This window comes from Rattus norvegicus, chromosome 4 (assembly GCF_021556685.1).
Source record: "Rattus norvegicus strain SHRSP/BbbUtx chromosome 4, alternate assembly SHRSP_T2T, whole genome shotgun sequence".
Lineage (NCBI taxonomy): Eukaryota > Metazoa > Chordata > Mammalia > Rodentia > Muridae > Rattus > Rattus norvegicus.
The window spans coordinates 29,612,045-29,632,946 of record NC_141537.1 but is presented as its reverse complement, the minus strand read 5'-3'; the positions used below and the strand labels follow the sequence as shown (position 1 = coordinate 29,632,946).

The 20,902-nt window shown below is 41.0% G+C and overlaps 1 protein-coding gene across 9 annotated transcripts in view; it reads right to left on the bottom strand.

Moving 5' to 3' along the window:
• Cdk14 (cyclin-dependent kinase 14) overlaps positions 1–20,902 on the bottom strand; it is a 582,117-nt gene that overhangs the window by 426,431 nt on the left and 134,784 nt on the right. For 8 of the 9 annotated variants that reach the window (XM_087657960.1, NM_001395582.1, NM_001395583.1 and 5 more), the window contains 2 exon segments: positions 19,573–19,818; positions 4,515–4,609 (listed from right to left, as the gene is read on the bottom strand). In XM_087657960.1, coding sequence (XP_087514086.1) covers positions 4,515–4,609; positions 19,573–19,818 — 341 coding nt within the window. 9 annotated transcript variants of the gene reach the window in all.

The window sequence follows — 20,902 nt, the reverse complement described above, 5'->3', positions numbered from 1 at the left end:
ATACACACATGCACACACATACACACATGCACACACATACACACATACATGCACACACACACAAATACATACACACACATGCATACACATGCACACACACACATGCACACATACACACACACATACACACATGCATACACACATGCACACACACTTACTCAAATTAGACCTAAAAGAAAGTTTTCCATTGCATTTTCTCTATCAATTCCTATCACAGATTTTATAAAGATGTTGTAACATAAAATAATTTGGTGTACCAAATTATTTTCAGTATCTTTTGGTAAAGTTATTAAGCTGAAAAAAGTCATTTGCATTGGGACATTGCTAAAAGAGAAGGTTCCTACAATTTTCTGAATTGTACTGAATACATTCATTTTCTCACCTTCAGAGATAGAGGCTGTAAGGGAAGAAAGGCTCAGAAATATGTCTAAAGAGTTTTTTGGTTTTTTTTTAAGTCAAAATCTGGAAAACCTATGATATGCAAAATTGGGAAAACTACAAAATACAAAACCAGTCAGAGATGGTTTAGGAATAGATTTCTGTCAGACTTTCAATGAGAGAATGCCAATACTCTTCAAATTATGCCAGAATGTAGAAACATAACCCAGTTAATTTTATGAGGCCACAGTTACTCTGAATCCTAAACCACATAAATACCCAACAAAGAGAATTATGAACATAGAAACAAAAATTTTCAAAAAATACTTGAAACCCAATCCAAGAACACAACAAAACATCATCTATGATGATCAAGTGTGCTTCAGAGATGCAGGTATGGCTCAACATATATAAATCAATAAATGTAATCAACAATATAAATAAACTGAAAGAAAAAACATGATCATTTACTTAGATGCAGAGAAGGCTGGGGAAAAAAAAATTCAACATCCGTCATCATAAAAGTCCTGGAAAGATCAGAGATACAAGGGACATACCTCATAAAAAACACTTTATGGCAAGCCCATGGCCAACATTATCTTATGGAGAGAGACTCATAACAATTCTCTTAAAATCAGGAAAAAAAAAAACAGGGTTGTCCACTTTCTCCATACCTATTCACTATAGAACTTGGAGATCGAGGGGAAATAATTCGGAAAGGAAAAAAAAAATCAAAGTATCTTTATTTTCAAATAATATGATAGTACATACAAATGACCCTAAAAATTCCAATGGGAAACTCCTAAGATGATACACATTCAGTGAAGTATTTAGATATAAAATTAATTCACGAAAGTCAGTGATAAATGACAAATGAACTAAGAAAGAAATCAGGAAAACATACCTTTTACAATATCTTAAATGGTTTGAGGTGACCCTAACCAAACAAGTAAAAGACTTCTATGAAAAAAATTCAAGGGGGTTAGGGATTTAGCTCAGTGGTAGAGCGCTTGCCTAGCAAGCGCAAGGCCCTGGGTTCAGTCCCCAGCTCCGGGAAGAAAAAAAAAATTCAAATCATTGAAGACAATGAAGAAGATATCAGAGACTGAAAAAAATCTTATACGTTCATGAATTGGTAGGATTAATATAGTAAAATTGACATTCTACTAAAGGCAATCTACGGATTCAATGCAATCCCATGAAAAATCCAACAAAATTCCTGATTTCAAGGTGTACAGAGCTAAGGTAATTTTTAAAAAATCATGGTACTGGCACAGGCATGTTGATCAATGGATTTGATCTGAAGACCCAGACATAAATCCACATACCTATGGACACCTGATTTTTTATAAAGAAACCAGAGAGACAGGCTGAAAACTGACAGAATCTTCACCATCTTGTGCCTTTAGGAGCGTCCAAGTAGATCTATATTCATCACCCTGCACAAAACTCGACTCTAAATGCATCAAAGAGGTCAGCAGGTGCCCATAGGCACTGAAATGGATAGAAAAGTGATAGCCCTGAACTCATTAGCACAGGAAAAGACTTCTGAAGAGAAAGCCATTAGCACAGGTACTAGAAGAAGAACAATTAACTAATAAGACACCATGAAACTGGAAATCCTCTACATGAAAAAGGATGACATAATTCAGTGTCCTATAGAATAGGAAAAGATCTTTTATCAACTGCACATCTGATAGAGGGTTAATATCCAAAATTAAGGACTCAATATTAAGAGAGCAACCCAAATAAAAGTGGGGGTAAAGATCTAAACAGAGAAGGTCGACGTAAATGGCTGAGAAACACTTGAAGAAATGTTCAAGACCCTTAGCCATTGGAAAACTGCAAATCGGAACTACTTTCAGATTTCGTTTTATGTCTGTCAAAATGGCTACAAACAATAACACAGGTGACAGCTCACTAATGCAGCACGGATACAGGATAAGGGGAACGCTCATCCATTGCTGGTGTCAGTGAAAACGTGTACAGTCACTGTGGAAATCAGAACTGCAATTCCTCAGGAAGATGAGACTTGAATTACTTCAGGATCCACTGGGATGAGAACTTATGCAGCCACTGTGGAAGTTAAGTTCCTCAGGAAGATGAGAGTTGAATTGCTTCAAGATCCAGTTATGTAACTCTTGGGAATATACCCAAAGGATGCTTCATCTATCACAGGCAAACTTGGTCAACCGATTCATTCCTACTCTACAGTAGACAGAAATTTGAAACGACTCCAAATGTCCCTCGACAGAAAAATGGATAAAGAAAATGTGGTTCATATGCATAACAGAGTATTACTCAGCCATCAAAGAAAAAAAGAAATAATGCTATTTGCAGGTAAATGGACAGAACTAGAAAAAAACCCTAAGTGAAGTAATGCAGTGCTCCAAAACAAATAGACTATGTATTCCCTTGTAGGTGGACATTAGCTCTTATGTCAATGAAAAGCTACAATTCATAGAACCACAGAGAGAAGGTATAGAGTAAGGGAATAATGGAAATAAATAGACTTCATTAGGAAAGGGAAAGGAAATAAATATTTATGGATAGATAACAGGGGTGCTGGAACAAGAGAGAAGGGGAGAGGTGAGAGGGATGAGGAAGAAAACTAAAGGGAAAGATAGCTACACTTCAGAGCTATGTGAGAGATAGGGTGGAACCCTAATACAGTAGATTTCTAAAATAAATACATATATGAAAGTGATCTAGATGAAATCACTAAATAATGGGCAAGACATAGACCCAATAGTCCATCTCTTCTCACCCAATGAAACCTCTAGTGGTGGGAATGAGTTACACATAATTGCGTTGTTAGCAAAAGAGATCCCACGGGAATCCCTAAACAATCCAGGCTGTTGCCAAGACAGAAATTACAGAACAATCTCCCCAAACTGAGAGCAAGGTGCCATTTCTAAAGACAACACCTACACAACTTACTGAACATGGAGAACCCTATCTTGTGCCTACCTAGGACCTTCATGACTATGGGCTAGAGTCTTGGTGTAGGAAGGTACTTCGCTGACAATGCAGTTATAAATCTTCAATCTCCATATGATGTCCCGTCTGCAAGCAAAGCTTGTGGGAATAACCGATTGACATCTTGTTTGTATCTAACTCCGTGAGATACAAACCACGCCTGACACTGCTTTGGTGACCAAGAACCAGAGATTAAATAGCCCAAAGACCCAGGGTAAAGTTGTCCTTTTAAAAAAGTGTCAACAAAATAACTCCCAGTGCCTTCTCCAATCACCATCAGAGAGGCTTCCTCCTGGAGCAGGAGGGGAGAGTTGAAGAGGCCCGCGGCCATTCATTATATGGAAAGTCTCCATCAAATCCCTCTCCCTAGGAGCTCAAAGAATCATGGAGGAGGAGGCAGAAGGAGTGTAAGAGCCAGGGGGTGGAAGACACAGAAAAATGAGGCCTTCTGAACCAACAAAGCAAGATGCATATGAACTCACAGAGACTGAGGAGCAGGCACAGGGCCCGCATGGTCTGCACCAGGTCCTCTGCGGATATATCATGGCTTCCAGTTTGGTGTTTCCATGAGATCCTTGAGTGTGCAAATGGCTGGGTCTCTGACACTTGTGCCTGCTCTTGGGACACTTTTCCCCTGTTGAGCTACCTTGTCTAACTTTGACATGATGGGTTTTTCTTCAACTTATTATATTTTGTTTTGTCTGGTTTGGTTATGATCTCTTAGAAGCCTGTTCTTTTCTAATGAGGGGTGGGAAGGGGGGTAGATCCCAAGGGCAGGGCAGGGCAGGGAGAGAGGAACTGAGAAAAGTAGAGGGAGGGGAAACTATAATCATTTTAATAAAGGGAAAAATTAAAGAATAATAAGGAATTAATTACTTCATTCGCCTGGAAAATAATTCCCATTTCAGTATTCTTGCTCCATTGAAAAAAAGTAAGCAAAGTTAGGATGAACTAGAGAAGTCCGCAGGACAACCTGCCCCCAAGAAAACCACTTTCGCTAGCTTTCAGACTCCTTTGAAGCAAGCTCACAGGAGCTGGGAAACCAAACAGCTAGAGTCTACTATACAGTAAAAATGAATTGTTTAAATATACTGTTATTCAACACTGAGAACAGACGCACTGCACATAGGATGCATTCCTGAAAACATTTAACTTACTTGCTTTTCCCTTTGTATACTGTTGCATATGATCCTTCCCCTAGTTTTTCCAGTTTTTCGTATGAGTCAGCTTTTCCAAATTTGGGACTTGTTGGCTAAACATAAAACAGAGGGAAAACAAAACAGATTGTATCAATGTAACAATTCGCTGACACTGGATAAATAACTTTTCAATATAAGAACATTTTTAAAACAATGCAATAAACAGTCATAGTACAAATTCAGAACATACAAGCAAACACATGTAGAATTAAATTTACCCATAATTGAACCAAGGGAGAGCTAAAAGTATTTCAATACAGCCTTCTCCCAGGCCTTTCTTGCTGGCAACTGCTTTTTCATATAGATTATCATGAACATTCAATATACATGTTTTATGATTTGGGTTCACACATTCAACATGCTATGAGCATTTTCCATATTGTGACATAATCTAAATTAGAGATCAATAAACTATTGATCACAGGTCAAATGTAGCACACCTCATGGTTTCATACATTCTATGAACATATTTGTGTACGAGAGTACGTGTGTGTGTGTGTGTGTGTGTGTGTGTGTGTGTGTGTGTTTAAACCCATGTAGAAAACATACGTGGTATCATGAAAGTAGAAGAGAGCCTATGATGAAGGAGGAAGGAGGTAAATTGAGGGTGACAAAAAGGAGAAAAACTACTATATCACATGTTTTCCCTCATATGCAGAATCTAGATCTGGTTATACACACACCCAGGAAAGCAGAGAGGAGACTTCTCACATGGAGAAAGTTTGAGATGACAGGGCAGAATAGTAGAGAAGTTGAATAAAAGAAAGCACAATGATACAAATAACGAAATGTCACAACGACATCCATTACCTGTGTGCCAAGGATAACAATGAATTTAAAATGAAAATAATAAATATGTTCTCCAGTCTCCTTTCTGCTCAAATGTGACACAGTGACTAAAAATACATTTTTTTAAAAAAACCTAACAATTCATGACCACAAAGAAAGAAATTATCTAATCAGCCATTTGGAGGAATCCTGAATGGTATAATGTAATTAGGAATAAATTTTCAGAGAAAAGTTCCAAAATTAATAAGAAAACAATTAGATTAAAATAGCAGAATCCTTTAAGTACAAATGAGACTGGTCAACCCAGGGAGAAACCTAAGTCTTCCCAAGAAATGTAGAAGGAGACTTAATGTCATAAAAACAGGTGTGGCCTTCGGGGTCCGAGTACCAAGCAAAGACTCAGTTAGCCAGCGTCTATGGAGAGGGCAGTGTAGAAAAAAATGTTCAAAACCCTTAGTCATCAGAAAAATACTATTATGCCTAGTTTTATAACCATGACTTTTTAATTAATAATTTTATTTTTTAATTAAAGTAAAATGACATCATAGCCCTTTGATGGCATCAACAGAAACAAGTGACAGACGTAGAATAAACTGATAATGGTTCTCAGCTAAAAACATGAGTACAAATCCTAAACTCACGAATCAATGCACACAATCATGAAAGATGAACCCATGAAAGAGAAGCATAGAGTTTAACGGGAAGAGGAACTAAAACTGTGTAGACAGAGGTAACAGTGTAAAGGCAAGGCTGCCTCTGAAGTTATTGTATGATCAATATCGAATCAGTATAATAAAATGTTTAATGAGTACTAAGTGAAATGCATAGTGGAAACAGGAATAAACTCAGGTTTAAATCAAATTCTCCCCAGAATCTTTGAGGAAAGGCAGACTGCGATGGCATAGAAACTATGAAGGGGCCGGTTGTGGTGGCGCACACCGGTAGGATTTGCTGAAGGAGGCAGAGGCAGGAGGATCACGAGAAACTATGAAGGGAGATAGCAATAGCCTCAAACTGGCGAGCAATATTTCAAAGGGAAGTGATTTGGCTGGGTGTGGTTGGCACTAAGAAGTCAAAGGTAGTCACAGAACTCCCTGTGAGCTCATTGTGAGTTCCAGGGCAGTTCCTGTCAAAAAACAAACAAACAAACTAAAACAAACAGAAAAAGTAACAAAGGCAGTGACTTTGTATCCCTAATACCACACTGACTAGCTTTCTGACTGAGAGATACCTTAGCACCTGAATCAAATATATTGAGGAACTAACTTACACAGTACTTCAACATAAGGCTTGGCTAAAATAGGGGATGAAGGGCAAGAAAGCAAGGAGAAGAGAAAATCCTGTTATGACTTCTTGACATATTCAGAAGAGAGTGCAGATACAATTAACGCCAAAGCCACCGATTTTAGAATTTTTCTTACATCTTCAAAAGCATTTGCTATATTTTTATTAGTAAGATGTACAAATCTTAAATGCAGGGAAGAAAGGTAAATAGAAAGTTAGAGGAGAAATCCTCCCCCCCCCAAAAAAAAATAGCATACTAAGTAAATTGTCATCATATAGGAAGAAAGTTAAGCCCAACCATATCAAAGATTATAATAAACATAAGTGGACCACGTTTGGCAAATGAAAGTTCACAGACTTGTGGGGTGTGAAGAATCCACAGTATGCTATCGAGAAGATTCAGAAACACATTAAGAGAGTATCTGAAAATAAAGGAGAAAAGTCCCTCAAATGTTTATGTTTATAATGGAGTTTTATAGTCTGTGTGCACATGAACATTATCAAGACTGGATATCAGCGGCCTGCATGTAAGCTCTCAACTTGCTTCCTTAACAAAAGTTCATTCTGTTCAATCAGACAAAAACAGATTTGCTACATGTAACGAAATATTTTGTTGTTTGGTTTTTGTTGAATGTTAACAAACAGTGTTGTCCAAACCGCTTATCCAAGGACTGAAATTAATCCCCACTTCTTATCTTGTACAAAAATCAATTCAAAACACGTCAAAAGCTTTCATTTGAAACCTAAAATGTTTAAAATGCTAAGGGAAAACACTTCAAGATACAGGCATACGCAGGAACTTTGTGAATTGGATGCCAGTAACTTAGGGAATAACACCAAAAACCGACAGTTTGAGTGACATTAAATTTAAAAAAACTCTGCACAGCAAAGGAAACAATCACCAGGATGAAAAGACAGCCTGAAGAATGGGAGAAATAAACCTGTCATCTACTCCAGACACAAAGTTACAATGTAAAGGACTGCAAAAATGTATCATCAAATCAACAGGACAAAGAAGCACAGTCCTGCTTCCCAGACGCTGGGAATCAAGCTTCCCAAACACACCTGTACAGTGACTTTGTAACAGGCTCTGGATTCCTTAGGGTACCTGTCCAGGAGTGGTAGAAATGGGTCACAGTGCAGTTCCATTTGCAGCTTTCTGAGAAACTCCTAGGATGCTTTCTCCAACAGCCACTGTAATTTCCCCCTCACTTTCCTCCCCATCCAGACCAATACATACTGTACCAACACATGTGTCCTTGAGAATGGGTGTTCTCACTGGGGTGATATGGCATCCATAAGAAGTTCAAATGTGAATTTTGTGATGGTTAAGAATGTTCATTTTTTTAAAAAAATTTTCCTAGTTCTCACAAATTTCTTCTTGTGAGAACTCTCTGTTTAGTTTCATGGCCTTTTTTTTTATTACATGGTTTGTTTCCTTGGAGTATAGTTTTGTGGGTTTGTTTCTTTATTTTTTTTAAATTATTGGTCCTCTATCAGACGTGTATCTGGAAAATATTTATTTTCTTCTATTCTGTGAGCTGTCTCCACTCAAACAACAGTTTCCTCCACTCTACAGAAGTTTTTTAGTTTCATGAAATCCCTTCTATGGACTGCTGGTCTCATTTCCAGAGGGTTCAGAGTCCCTTTCAGAATATCCTTACCTTTGCCTATATGTTGAAATGTACTTCCTAACTTTTCCTGTAGCAGTTTCCGGATATCAGGTCATACCCAGAGGTCTTTGATCCATTTGTAGAGTCACCATTCAGGGTAAGATACAAGGAATTATTTACATTCTTTACTTATTGATATCCAGTGGTCGCTGTGCCATTTGTTAATGAGGTTTATGAACAGATGAATGGGTGATGAAAACAGAGTATACATACGAAATGGAATTCTATTCAGCTATAAACAAAAGCAAAGTGAGAGAATTGCAGGAAAGCAAGTGAAGCTTGAAAATTTTATACTGAGGGAAGGTCCAGAAAGACAGACACATCATGTTATCTCTCACATGTGTAGATTAGCTTCTGCCTCGCTTCTGTGTTGAATGTAGGACATCTCCAGAAACCAGAAATCTAGAAAGGAGACACTGGACAGGGGGCAGGAAACCTTAAAGGAAGAGAGGCAGTTGCGCATAAATGAATGTGGAAAGGGTGGGAAACTGGGGGGGCAGAGGGGTTCAAACAGGGAAGGGTGGTAGACACAGGAGGGTGGGAAAAGGAAGAATCAAAACAAGGGAGGTATGAAAAGTCATAATGAACCTTGCTATCTGGTAACCCAACTGAAAAACATAAAAGATTCAGCAAATACTGTCTAAGGCCAGACAGTGCCAGTCTCGGAAGTAACGGGTCACTGAACAAAATCCCCAGTACCAAGTGTGGGATGCAGGTTCTTGGCATTCCTCTTGCTTGCTCAAAAAAACATGAGGACAAGATCCTAGTGCTAAAGACATCACAAGTCCCAGATGCACAGTCCAGATGGAAGGTCCCTCTCTGCTGGGTAGCTTTCAGAAACGCTGGAAAGTGCTAGATGATGCTCTCCAGTTAGAGGAGGAAGAGCGTCAGTGATCTTACCCAGGTAAGAACTCTATGAACCATAAGTCCAGCCTATGAGACAAGGTGCACCCACTGATACAATGGTGCCCACTGGCACAACTCTTACGTGTGTGGGGGGGGGGGTGGTAACCAACAGCTTCCTGGTTGGATTGATGTATACTGCACAGGAGAAAACCGGGCCGAATGCTATAAATCTGATCAAAAAAATGATGACTGAGTATGACTCAGGCCCCTGGAGGGGGAGAAAACTCCTGCTGGTTAGCTAAATTGGAAAAGGTTCAAACCACATTCAAAGGTTAAGGGAGCTTAATCAAAGAAGCCTCTCTTTGTAGTGAGTGAAAGTCAATTCTGAGACCCATGGCTACACAAGATACTAAGAATACGGGATGACAACAGATTTACAGCATCCCTATGGGATGCTTAAAATGAACCCCTTAAAGGATTCAAAAATACTGTGGGAGGCAGGGCTGAAAGAAGGTCAAATCTGGAAGATAAGAGAACGATTGCAAAAAGTTGTCTTTTAAGCAGGCCAAGGTCATGGCAATCATGAATTGAAAATGGCTGTACCCACTGGCATTTGGTCTATACAAATCAGACCCACCCAGCAGTCAGTTGTGAAGGGAGAATGTGTACTACCACTTAGTGATAAATTATTGTCAATGACAGGTAATGGGAGATGGGAAGTCACAGCACCCAGCTGTACCCACTGATGAGCTCACCCGTGTCTATAGTTTCACACCTGGGTTCACAGACATACAGTTACAGTCCACCATCGGAACACAAAATGAAAAGTAACGAATGGAAAAGCAGAGCTGTGTAGGGAGGGGGAATGGCTGGCTGAGGTGAGAGGGAAATCAGAGGGGAAGAGTAGCCAGAATGCATTATATACATTTATATTTATTATTTATATATTTATATTTGTTTTCAGAGAGAGAAATGATCAATATATACTTATAAAGAGGTTCGACATCCTTAGACATGAGAAAAAGGCAAATTAAAATACTTATGACACCACATCTCAACCCAATCAGAATGGCCGCTACCAAGGAAAAGGACATTGACTGCTAGCAAGAATATAAATAGTAAATTGGTTTACTACTAGTGAAATCAGAGAGGAGAGTTCTCGGGAAAAGAAAGATGTATAACCACTACTTGACCCAGCTATCCCACTACAGAGGGATACATACACACACCTAGAGCATGCTACAACCTTCTACAGAGACACTAGCATTTGAACATCTAACACTTGTTTCTCTACTACAAGAGCAAGATAACATGATGACATAGATATTCAACAACAGATGCAGATAAAGACAATGACCCTTTATACATCCAAAAAGAAAGGTAAGATGACAAATCTAGAACTTACTACATCAATGGAGTTGATCCGATCTCCAAAGACAAAACCACATACTCCCTCCTATGCAGAGCCTGCCTAGCCTCTAAGATTAAGGTAAGCATATTTATGTGGACATGAGTGCAGATAAAGGTCATGAGACTACAAAGGGGCTGTGAGAGGGGAAAGTGGGTTGTCTGGAAGGGTGTAGAGAGGGGTAATAGATACAAGTGACATTCATGGAAGCAGATTGGCATAAGCTGTGGGAGGAAGAAGAGTGAAAGGTCATAACGAAACCTGTGGCTTTATGATAAATGAGGAAGCAATAAAAGGGCTCAGAACACTGGACAATAACAAGCCATCCTTTGTTTAGTCAGAACATCTCAATGTCACCTCAAGGGGCCAGCTCAGTGTAATTTACAAGTTTAAAAGCAGTCTCTCTAAGAATTCCAATGACAAAAGTAGGATGTGGTATCGCACATTACAATGCCAGCACTCAGGAGGCAGAGGCAAGCAGATCTCCCAGAGTTCAAAATCTCAGCTGGTCACTGGTCTACACAGTGAAACACTATCAAAAAAAAAAAAAAAAAGAAAAAGAAAGGAAGGAAGGAAGGAAGGAAGGAAGGAAGGAAGGAAGAAAGAAAGAAAGGAAGGAAGGAAGAAAGAAAGAAGCTCAATGATGGTGGGAAAGAGCTCCATTTGTCAATTAAGATGCCAACTTTTCCCAAGTGTCTATGACATGGTCAGTAACTTGAAGTTATATATACACTAAAGATGAGTGAGGCAAACTCTCCTTATCTTTAATATTGTCATAAATAGAATTATATCCTCAGTCTCAATTATGAAACATGCATATCTCTAGATGCTGGCTGAGCATCATGAACATGTCAAAGGCAGCAGTATAGACTACAAGAAGCCCTTAGGATCAATTACTCAATCCTCAGCCGCAGAGTGGAACACCATAGTAACCCATTTCTGCAACAAATTATCCAATGAGAGGACAATTCCACACGGCCACCCCAAGCTCCATAGTTACATGTCGCTAAATTTTTAATGAAGTACAGACCCAAAATAGAACTCTTGTCTTCGGAGAAGTCAGAAATAACTGGGGCTGTACAACCCTTTCAGCGTCATTTACTCTAGTCTAAGTGTATAAATGGGAGGATCTCCCAGAAACACGACTTTCTCAAAACTCTCTGCTCAGTTTTAATTAAACACATTTTTCCTCAAGGCAAAAACGCGTCTCTTTAATCTGTTCCCATTCCGCACGTGGTACAAGAAGGGGGAAAAAAAAAGCAAAATCTGGTGATTAACAATATTTTAAGAAAATACTCTAACTAGTAATGAAGCACTGCTCTTTAGACATGGACTGGTTGTTAGAGGTGCCCGAATGCTGCAGCCAGGGTAGCATCAACAACAGAAACGGTGCCTCCTAATTAGGCAACACGGCAGATCAAGACAGCAGAGGCAGGTTCAGTCTCTTGACGTTGCTCTGTGTTGACCCATCTCCTACCGCTTCTCGCTCTGTGTCACCTCTGTAGTGTCCCTCCCTGGGTCATAAGAACATCAGTTACCATGGATTAGGAAGCAGCCCATTGACCTAATCACCTCTTCCAATGGGGTCTGCAGTACTGTGGTTCAGAATTTCAACATAGAGATTTGGGGCAGGGGTGGTGTCGGGGACACAGGAAAAAATACACAGAAAAAAATACACAGACTGTCGTTAGATGAATATACTTCGAATTTTTACATAGACAGAATGGGAGTTGCAGAGGAGATCCAAGTTATTTTTTTTCTTTCTAATGAGATTTTGTTTCCATATATGTTCAATTACACATTACACTGAAGAGCTTTTTGCTTTTTCTCTCCAGAAAATATACATAAAACTCATGCAAGATGCAATGGACATTTGCATTCAGAGCTGCCTGACTAGTCCTGTGTGGGCTATGTTCTCCCTCATTCTCATCCCCAGGAAACAGCTTGAGCATGTCGCACTTCACCATCACCCTCCTGAGCCCAAGTTCGAAATAGAAATCGTAAAACCTATATTAAACCTCAGTATAAAATGATCTTCAATGGAGAAAATATTGTGTTCACAGTTCCTCTCTAAATTATTTTAAATCAGAGTGGAGAAATCTTCACATTTGCTTTTGGGCTCCTTTCACAATGAATCTGAAATGGAGAGAGAGGTAGCCGCTGAAAACACCCCTCTGCTCCTCTCGGGGGGCTCCTCTGGCTACTGCATACTGAGGAAAAGTGCAAGGACCCCACGAACTGAAGGGAGAATGGAGGTCATTTTTCCTCTCGTGAGAGGTACAAGTAACCAACTAGTTTCACTCTTCATCCTCTGCCATGAATATGCAATTGTATTCAAATAAGACAGCAACACTTAAAAAAACTGCATGGAGAAAAAAATTTTAAACGTTAGAGTTTTCACGTTATAAATAAAATTCCCTATTTTATTCACAAGAAAGAAGGTCAAGCCAGAGAAGATACCAATGGCACATAGGTTTATTTTTCTAACTAAATGGACTTGGGTGTATTAACCATCGTGGCTAAAGTACATCCTATTTATTGACCCTGCAAGGGCAGGAAGTTAACACTTTGCCACATTTTGCAGCAAAGCAATCAGTTATTCGCCCTGTGGAACTGACACATAGACACTGTGGAAATGCCGTATAACTTGCAGCTCAATCATACAGGCTTCGTCAGATGAATCAAAGGCATGGGGTTCCTCTCTCAGAAGAGCTCTGGTCTCTGAAAGAATGGTTCTCTGGAACAGGGTGTGTATGAGACAGTCTGAGCTTTGAGGATTAGAGTCTCACAAACAAGTCTTCTATTTTAAGTATGGAAAAGTAGTCTGGTGTGCAATTACCATGTATATAAATAAGAAATCCAAGTGCCAAGTGTTTAAAGAAGCCAAGAGTAAAAGACCCCCTATCAAATGAACAAGACCAAGTGTACTCTATAAGGAAGGGGGAGTCCTGTTTTTAAATTAAAAGATCAAGCCTTTCTTCACACAACTTTATTATCCATCCTGTTTAAATGAAGACACCAGATCAGATCAACATGCAGTCAGTCACCCTGTGCATTAGCTCCGGCAATGTGACCTCAGGTGGACACAGCCTTCTGGGACAACTGTCTCCTTCTTATCGCTTCTCTACTTAGAGCACACGCTTGACAGCACTTGGAAATATGGATGGCTAATGTGTAATTGCTAACAGACACTCCATAGAGACATTTGGATTTAATGAGATAATGTTAATACATTTTTCAAGAAGAGAATAGAAGTGCAAAGGACTGTCAATTGTCTGGATCACTGGAGGGGAACATTGGTCTGGATAATGGAAGGTGCGCCTGCTGCAGCTGAACAGGGCTGGCCTCGCCGCCACTCAGGAGGCAGGGCCTGAACAGCCCCGCGCCGTGTCTCAATAGAGGTAACAAATACTGAAAATACTAACGGTTTGCTCGTTAGCCTTTGGCCTTTATTACCTAAATATAATCCTGACAGACACATTGGGAGATTGGTTCTACTATCCCATGTGGGCATGGAGAATACAAGGCTGGAGAAGTAACAGAACTTACCAGGGATGCTATAGCTACCGGCAGAGCCAAAATTAAAGTAGTCGATGAGGAATAAAAACCTTTCCTTTATTACTACTGTGCTGGAAAATAGTTCCATGGATTGAGTTTTCACCCAAATGACGGGAATATTAATTGGGCCTAGCTCTACGTTAGGCTGAACTCTCATTCCTAGGAGCAGGGGTGGTTGTTTAAACTGCACCATTATAAAATGCATGAGTAGCCCTTAACGTGCACGTGCATTACAATGATATATACATAACTCCATACTGACTTTATGGGAGACTAATTCTCGTTGTCAGTAAGAATGAGAGGCCGTTTGCCTGAGGCTGCGGAGAAGCCCTCTGTCCTCAGCATTTCATACATCCTGACAACTACCTAAGATTCATAGCTCAGAAGAAGAAGGCTTTCCTTGGATTCATGGCTTCAGGGTCACCTGACTCCATGGCCACCTTTGTGGCCTGTGATGGCTCAGTTCCAAATGAGAGAGAGGAGCGTGTATCAGAAGGTCTCTTTGCCTCATAGCAGATGGGATTGGGGCAAAAGAAAAGAGAGGGGAAGGGAGAAAGGAAGAGAAGGGAGAGGGGAAAGAAGAGAAAGAAAAATGGAAGACGAGAGAAACAAGTAGGTTGGAAGGACACATGACCTAGTTCCCTTGTCTAGGTCCGACCCCGTGAGGCATGGGTAATGACCAAGTCTTCCATGCATGGCCTTTGCTAGGCAGCCATGTAAGACCAGATACCACCGACTGCAAGAAATCCACGACTAAGAACTGTCGCAGTAGGTACTCTGTGTGCTACATGGCGATTACAGTAAGGGAGGGGAGGGGTAACCTCATAACAAACACTGAGATCTACACTTGCTGCCAGTCATGTTGTTCTATCCCTCATACCCCTGAACAGGATCTTACGGCTCAGTATTGCTGCATCACTAAGGCAATCCAAGTTAATGGAGAACTCGATGGCAAAGCTGAACTAAACACTGGACAAAGGTACGGGTCCAAGTAGCAGACATGGGAACAGGATGCCAAGAGGTTTGGTTCCATGTGGGGAGTTTTCACTCCCAAGAGAACCCAGAATGAGTCTGGGAGGACCCTCATTGCAAACCCATACCTCCGTCCTCTCTCTCCAGGTTGGCGCTACCTAGCAGGACAAGAAGCTTTCCACGGTATGCAAAGGTTTATCTCTGCAGGAGTTTGTAGGATGTATGGAGAAACTCCACCTAAATAAGCTCGGCAGATGTCATCCCTAATTAATAAATACCTTCTAACCTGGGACACCAAGAAAGTCTACCTTTGGGACTCCGAACAGCTCCAGATCCCAACAGTAAGAGAGTACTGATAGGCTGGGCAGAAAGTGACAGACAGCAAAGGCTAGTGAACGCCCATATTGTCCGTCATTGCATTCAATACTACTGCTAGGGGAGAAAGCAGGCACTCAGCAAAATGTTGGAAACAGACTATCGAATGCCTTTTTAAAACACCTTAATTGTTATAACGTTATATTCTTTATAGTCTGCTTGAATTTTAACATGCCAGGGTCTGAGGGCAGGGGTGACTACAAGTATAGACTAGCATTATAGCCACTGATATCACTGTAGTCTTGATTCTTGGACTTCAGCCACTGTTCCTAACCTGTAACAAACAGTAGCTAAAACACACACACACACACACACACACACACACACACACACTCATACACACACATGCATGTATGCATGCACACACACAGGAACATACATGCACATGAAATGAAGGTGTGATTAAGGTTTGCAGTGGTTTTAGCTTCTGGCTTTTTGCTGTGTTTTTCCTTTGTGCAGTAGTAGAGATTGAACACAGGGCTTTATCCATGATGGACAAGTTTTCTGCCCCTGACTTATATCCTCATTCCAAGGTGTGGCACTTTGATATCATGTCTACTGTTTTAGGTACTACGTGTAAGAAATCATCACTTCCTCATTATAACAGCAGCAGGCGCAGCGCCACGCTTCATCCCGCTGTCCTTTCTGCCCGACTCTACTCTTAGAGGCAACTCGAACTAACCAGTGTTTTGAAACACCTGAAACACCGATGCAAAGAAGGCGCAACGGGGTGCTGCTGTATGGGGACAAAGGGCACTCTTGGATTTAGCAACCACTGCTTTATCATGAAATGCTTCCAAAACTAACAGAAAGCCGTGCCAATGGTTCTCATGGGGCATGATTTCCTATGGTTGTCACAGGTATCAAATAATCTTACTAACATTGCTGTGCAGGGTGAAACAGGCTAACTACTCTTGCCAAATATGGACCAATGAAAAAATGCAGTTAAGAGTAATAAAAGTTAGACACTTAGTCATTGTACACCCTACTTCCTGTATTTATGAGTATTATGAGTATCCTGTACCATATATCATACATCATCAAATGCTATATGCTAGTGTAAGCTTAAATGTTAGATAAATGTGTTCATAGATACAAACGTAATAGAGGAAACTTTCTTTTTGTGTATTCCTTATTATCCTATAAATCACCAGCTATATGTAATGCCATTTATTTATGTCACTGCTTCCTGAACCTCCTATTGAATCTACCTTGTGCAGAATTTATTCCAATACTCTCATGTAGGGTACGAAAGTGTGCCAAATTGTCATGTTAGAATATTCCCAAAAGAAAGGCTAGAGACTTCCTAAATACCGCCCCCCTAGACTTCCCTGCACTTTCTTGGCTCTCCTCCACTCCCATGAGCCATTGAGTGTTGTGTGCTTATTCGAGAAATTGTCCACTGGTTCGGTTTTACTCTAGCAGTTTCTCTAATTACATGATGGGTTTCAAAACCTTTGACATTACCATCTGCCCGAATTTTAGCATATTTGACCTTTTAAAGTATGTTCAAGGAACTTGCAATAACAAAAAACTTCTTAAGGAGAGGGAAAAACCAAGTGTATCAGACGGGTGGGCCCCAGCTTTTCTTGACAAGGAACCAATTTCTTATTGACAAGATGGAGAAAGTATAATTATAAATCAAGATTATTGTATAGAACCAGAAATTATCAAAAATTTTAAAATACGGAGATGAGGATCTTTTTTTAAAGAAACACTTAAGAATCTTGTTCCCCACCTCACTCGCCCCTCAGCACCTGCAGCAGTTGAGAGGGTTGGCCCCGGAGCCTTGGGAAGAGTGAGATGGCTGTCTTTAGCCAGCTGCAGCACACAGCAGAGGAGACCCTGAACCTCTCTTGGGCAGCCAGGGACCATGGGCAAGCCAGGCCTGAGGATGTGCATGAGAGAAAGATGGCGCCTCCGCTCATCTGCCCTGAGGTGGGGTGGGTATCCTCCCCTCCCCTCAGGGACTGAGGAGAGCTGGCCCAGATGGCATGGAACCTAACCCAGCCTCCTGCTGATGGCAGCACTGGGTGCTCAGCCAGAGCTGGAGAGCTCTCCCTGGTGCTGCAGAGGAGGTAGAGCCGGTGGGCTGACCAACTCTGCTACCACAGGGGCAGCACCCGGTTGGGGCATGTGGAAGACCCAGTCCTGCTTCCCAGTGTTGCAGGACCTCCATGACAGGGGTAACAGTGGGATGACTGGGAAGTGTCCTGATGAGGCTCCAATATAGATGGTGTCACAGAAGACAGTGACCTCGAACCAGACCAATGACTCAATTGCAATAGACATTTGCAAGTGAAGATGTGTGGACAGAAGGATATACTGTGGGACACATTGTGGCACACTACAGCTTCCACGGTGAGATGTTTTCTGTGCCTTTGTGTTGGTGGTTGTTGTTCTTTTGTGTAGGATTTTTGGGAGAGGTTGAAGGGGCAAGAGGCAGATATGAGGGGGATGGGAGATGGGTAGGATTTGGGTGCATGATGTAAAACTCACAAAGAATCGATAACAAGTTACAAAAAATAATAAAAAGTTGTAAAAGCATGTTGCACTTATGGGAACAATTAGAACAAAAACAACACCAACAAAAAGGAGAACTAGGCCTGCTCACTGTAGCTCAGAATCCCAAATAACAGAGGATAGACGGTCATTTGAACTCAGTACTTTTTAGTAAAGATTGCCTCATTACAATATTTAGTATGATAATTTCTACGAACCAACCATAGGTCGACATACATTATAACAGGGTAACTACACAGCAACTACATACAATTCTCAATATGGTAGGATCTGGATTGCTCTCCACACACAACTCTAAATTTCTTTCACGTAATACTAAAATGAAGAAGTTAATGGTAGAGCTGTGACCCAAGCAAATCCTACCTTGTAGTTACACAAAAAGATTGCAGGAAAGGATTTGGGAGGCACACACCCAAATTTCAGGAGTGTCACCATCCTACCTGTTTACTTGAGCTCTATCAGCCAGTACTACCTAAGCCCCTTAGGGCCTGTGCTGGTCTTGCTTTCATGAAAACTGTGAAGTCGATGTTTCTTCAAGTGACTCGTGTTCTTAGCAAGATAACAGAGTCTTAGTTCCCTTAACATTTCCCCTCAGTTTTAAAATCTTCTGGCATCCATGTCAAAAGATTATTAAGTGTCCGTTAAATCTGAAAATTACTCCATTTCAAAAGATCACAGGATATTTTTACAATGCTAAGTGCCAGCCAGCCCTGGAAGCACGGTTCTGATTGCAATTTTCCAAGTGAAAGGCAGCAAGCAACTTGAAATTGAATGCCTCTCCCATAAAGGGGATGTTGGAAATGTCCCCACCCCTGTGAAACTGAGAAGTGAGACCAACCTGTAGAGGGCAATGAGCTCATCTGTTTCTCATCCCGACCAGTGAGATTAGTTTATAATTGTACTTTCTCTGCCTTTGTTCTAGAATCAGCCATTTCTCTAAACACTGCCAGAACCCTGAGCAAGGGCTTCCCAGCTCTAGAATGAGGAAACGTGAATTTCTACTTTTGAAATCCTGAGGATTCTGTTACAAACAACTAGGGCACCTTGGTCACAGATAAGAACTGGCTTGGTTCAGGGCTTAGGATCTCCTGAAAGTAAAGGGCTTTCCCTTTGAGGATCAGTGCCTGGCCCTTACATACCAGAGTTTCCACTGGAAACAAACCATGAGACCCTCGTAACAACGTTCACTCCTGAAGTGAATGAAATGCTTTGTGAGTCTGCAGCTTTAGAAATGTCTCACAAGCACAGAAAAGTTCTGAAACATCTCTAAGAGGCTGAAATCAAGAGATTTTAGTGACAAATTCGCCTAACTCGAAAACAATCTTTTTTTTTTAAATAAGAAAAAGGTGGGGCTTTTATTTGTTTTTTAAAAACAAGTTAAATTATTTCATTCATTTGCTTGCTGGGCACTCAACTCAAGAGTCTGCTTATAGCTTTCTCTCTTCCAAAATATTCAACCACCCTGGGAGAGAGTGCATAAAGCCTCACTGTGAACACCTCCTGCTGTCTTCCTCCCAGTGTGTGGCCTGACGAGGGCTAGGTCTTCTGTTTACTCCGTGATAAAGGGAAGGTAGCAGTCTCTACTCACCGAGCTGGGGCTGGAATGCCGCCTGACTTTAGGTGACTCTTTGCCAGCAGCGGAGGACTTAAAGTTAATGCAAGCATTGTTCTCTGAGTGTACCCTTTTGACCTGATTGGCCGGTTTCTCGAATGGGTCAAAGGTGCTCTGCGTCCTCTGAACCCTGACTTTTTTATCTTCAGGAATCGTGTCCAGGTGCTTGATCACTGAATCCATTCCCTGGCAGTTCCGTGTAGACATCTTTGTGACACATATCTGGAATAGCAAAGAAATGAATTGAGGACTCTTCACGGAAACATCGCTATCACTAAACATGCTTTTGGGTTTTTTTGGCCATTCCAACTTCAAGAAATATCAAAAAAGTCTACTATATAATTCCATGTAAACTCATCAACTCACCACTTACATTTTAAGAAAAGTTACCTATCCATCTAAAACCAAACAAAGGAAAGCATGCCACAGCCACATATCCTACAAGGTTCTTGACTCTGTCCCGGATTCTATCATCTGACAGCAAGTGGGTATTTGTACATTATCAAAAAAAATATGAATTAAACCTAACCTCATAAACAACAAAACACAGTACAAAACAACAAAAACCCCGCCCACAGTTGGCCTGGATCCGAGGAGCACCTACTGAGGGCCACAGAGTTGAGGGAAGTTACAGAAGCTAGTGCACCAAAGGTTTTACTTTGTTTCAAAGGTTTATGTCTGAAGACAGGTTGAAAATATGCCCCACCTTGACTTCATGTCCAAACTGGAATGAAATGCTGGTTAGGTAATAAATAATGAAGATGGTTGTGTGTTTTTCTTTTGAACTCCAAAGCTAACAAATTATACTAACAGTGGACGACCCCTGATGACACTCAATTGAATGAAGGTTGTTTACCTTACAGCACGGGGTGGGGTGGGGTTCCTGTTCCCCACCCCACCCCCAACAGCCAGGGTCCCTCTCTGAGTACCCGGCCTGCTCCTTCACAGTTTAATTTAGTCCTTTGGTGTGTTGTTCCCATTTTCCATATTATATTGCAACTGTTTCATGTTCCCTAGCCTCTAGAACTTCTGGAGTTTGCTGGCAATCTGTAGTTCTCCTGTGAGGCAAGTGTGACATTTTTGATCTTAGGAGTCCCTAAGGCCATGTGTGAAAGTGTTGGTGGTCTTCTCCTCAAGTTCATTGTGAGGTGGCAGAAGCCTGAGTAGGTGGGGCCCAGCAGAAGGAAGTTAGGCCATTGGTTTTGTCGTTTCCTTAACTTCTGGATTCTAGAACATTCTCTCCACACCCTTCTTTCTCTCCATCTCTGTCCCACACCCCCTCTGCTTCTCTCTCTAGCTTGCCCTT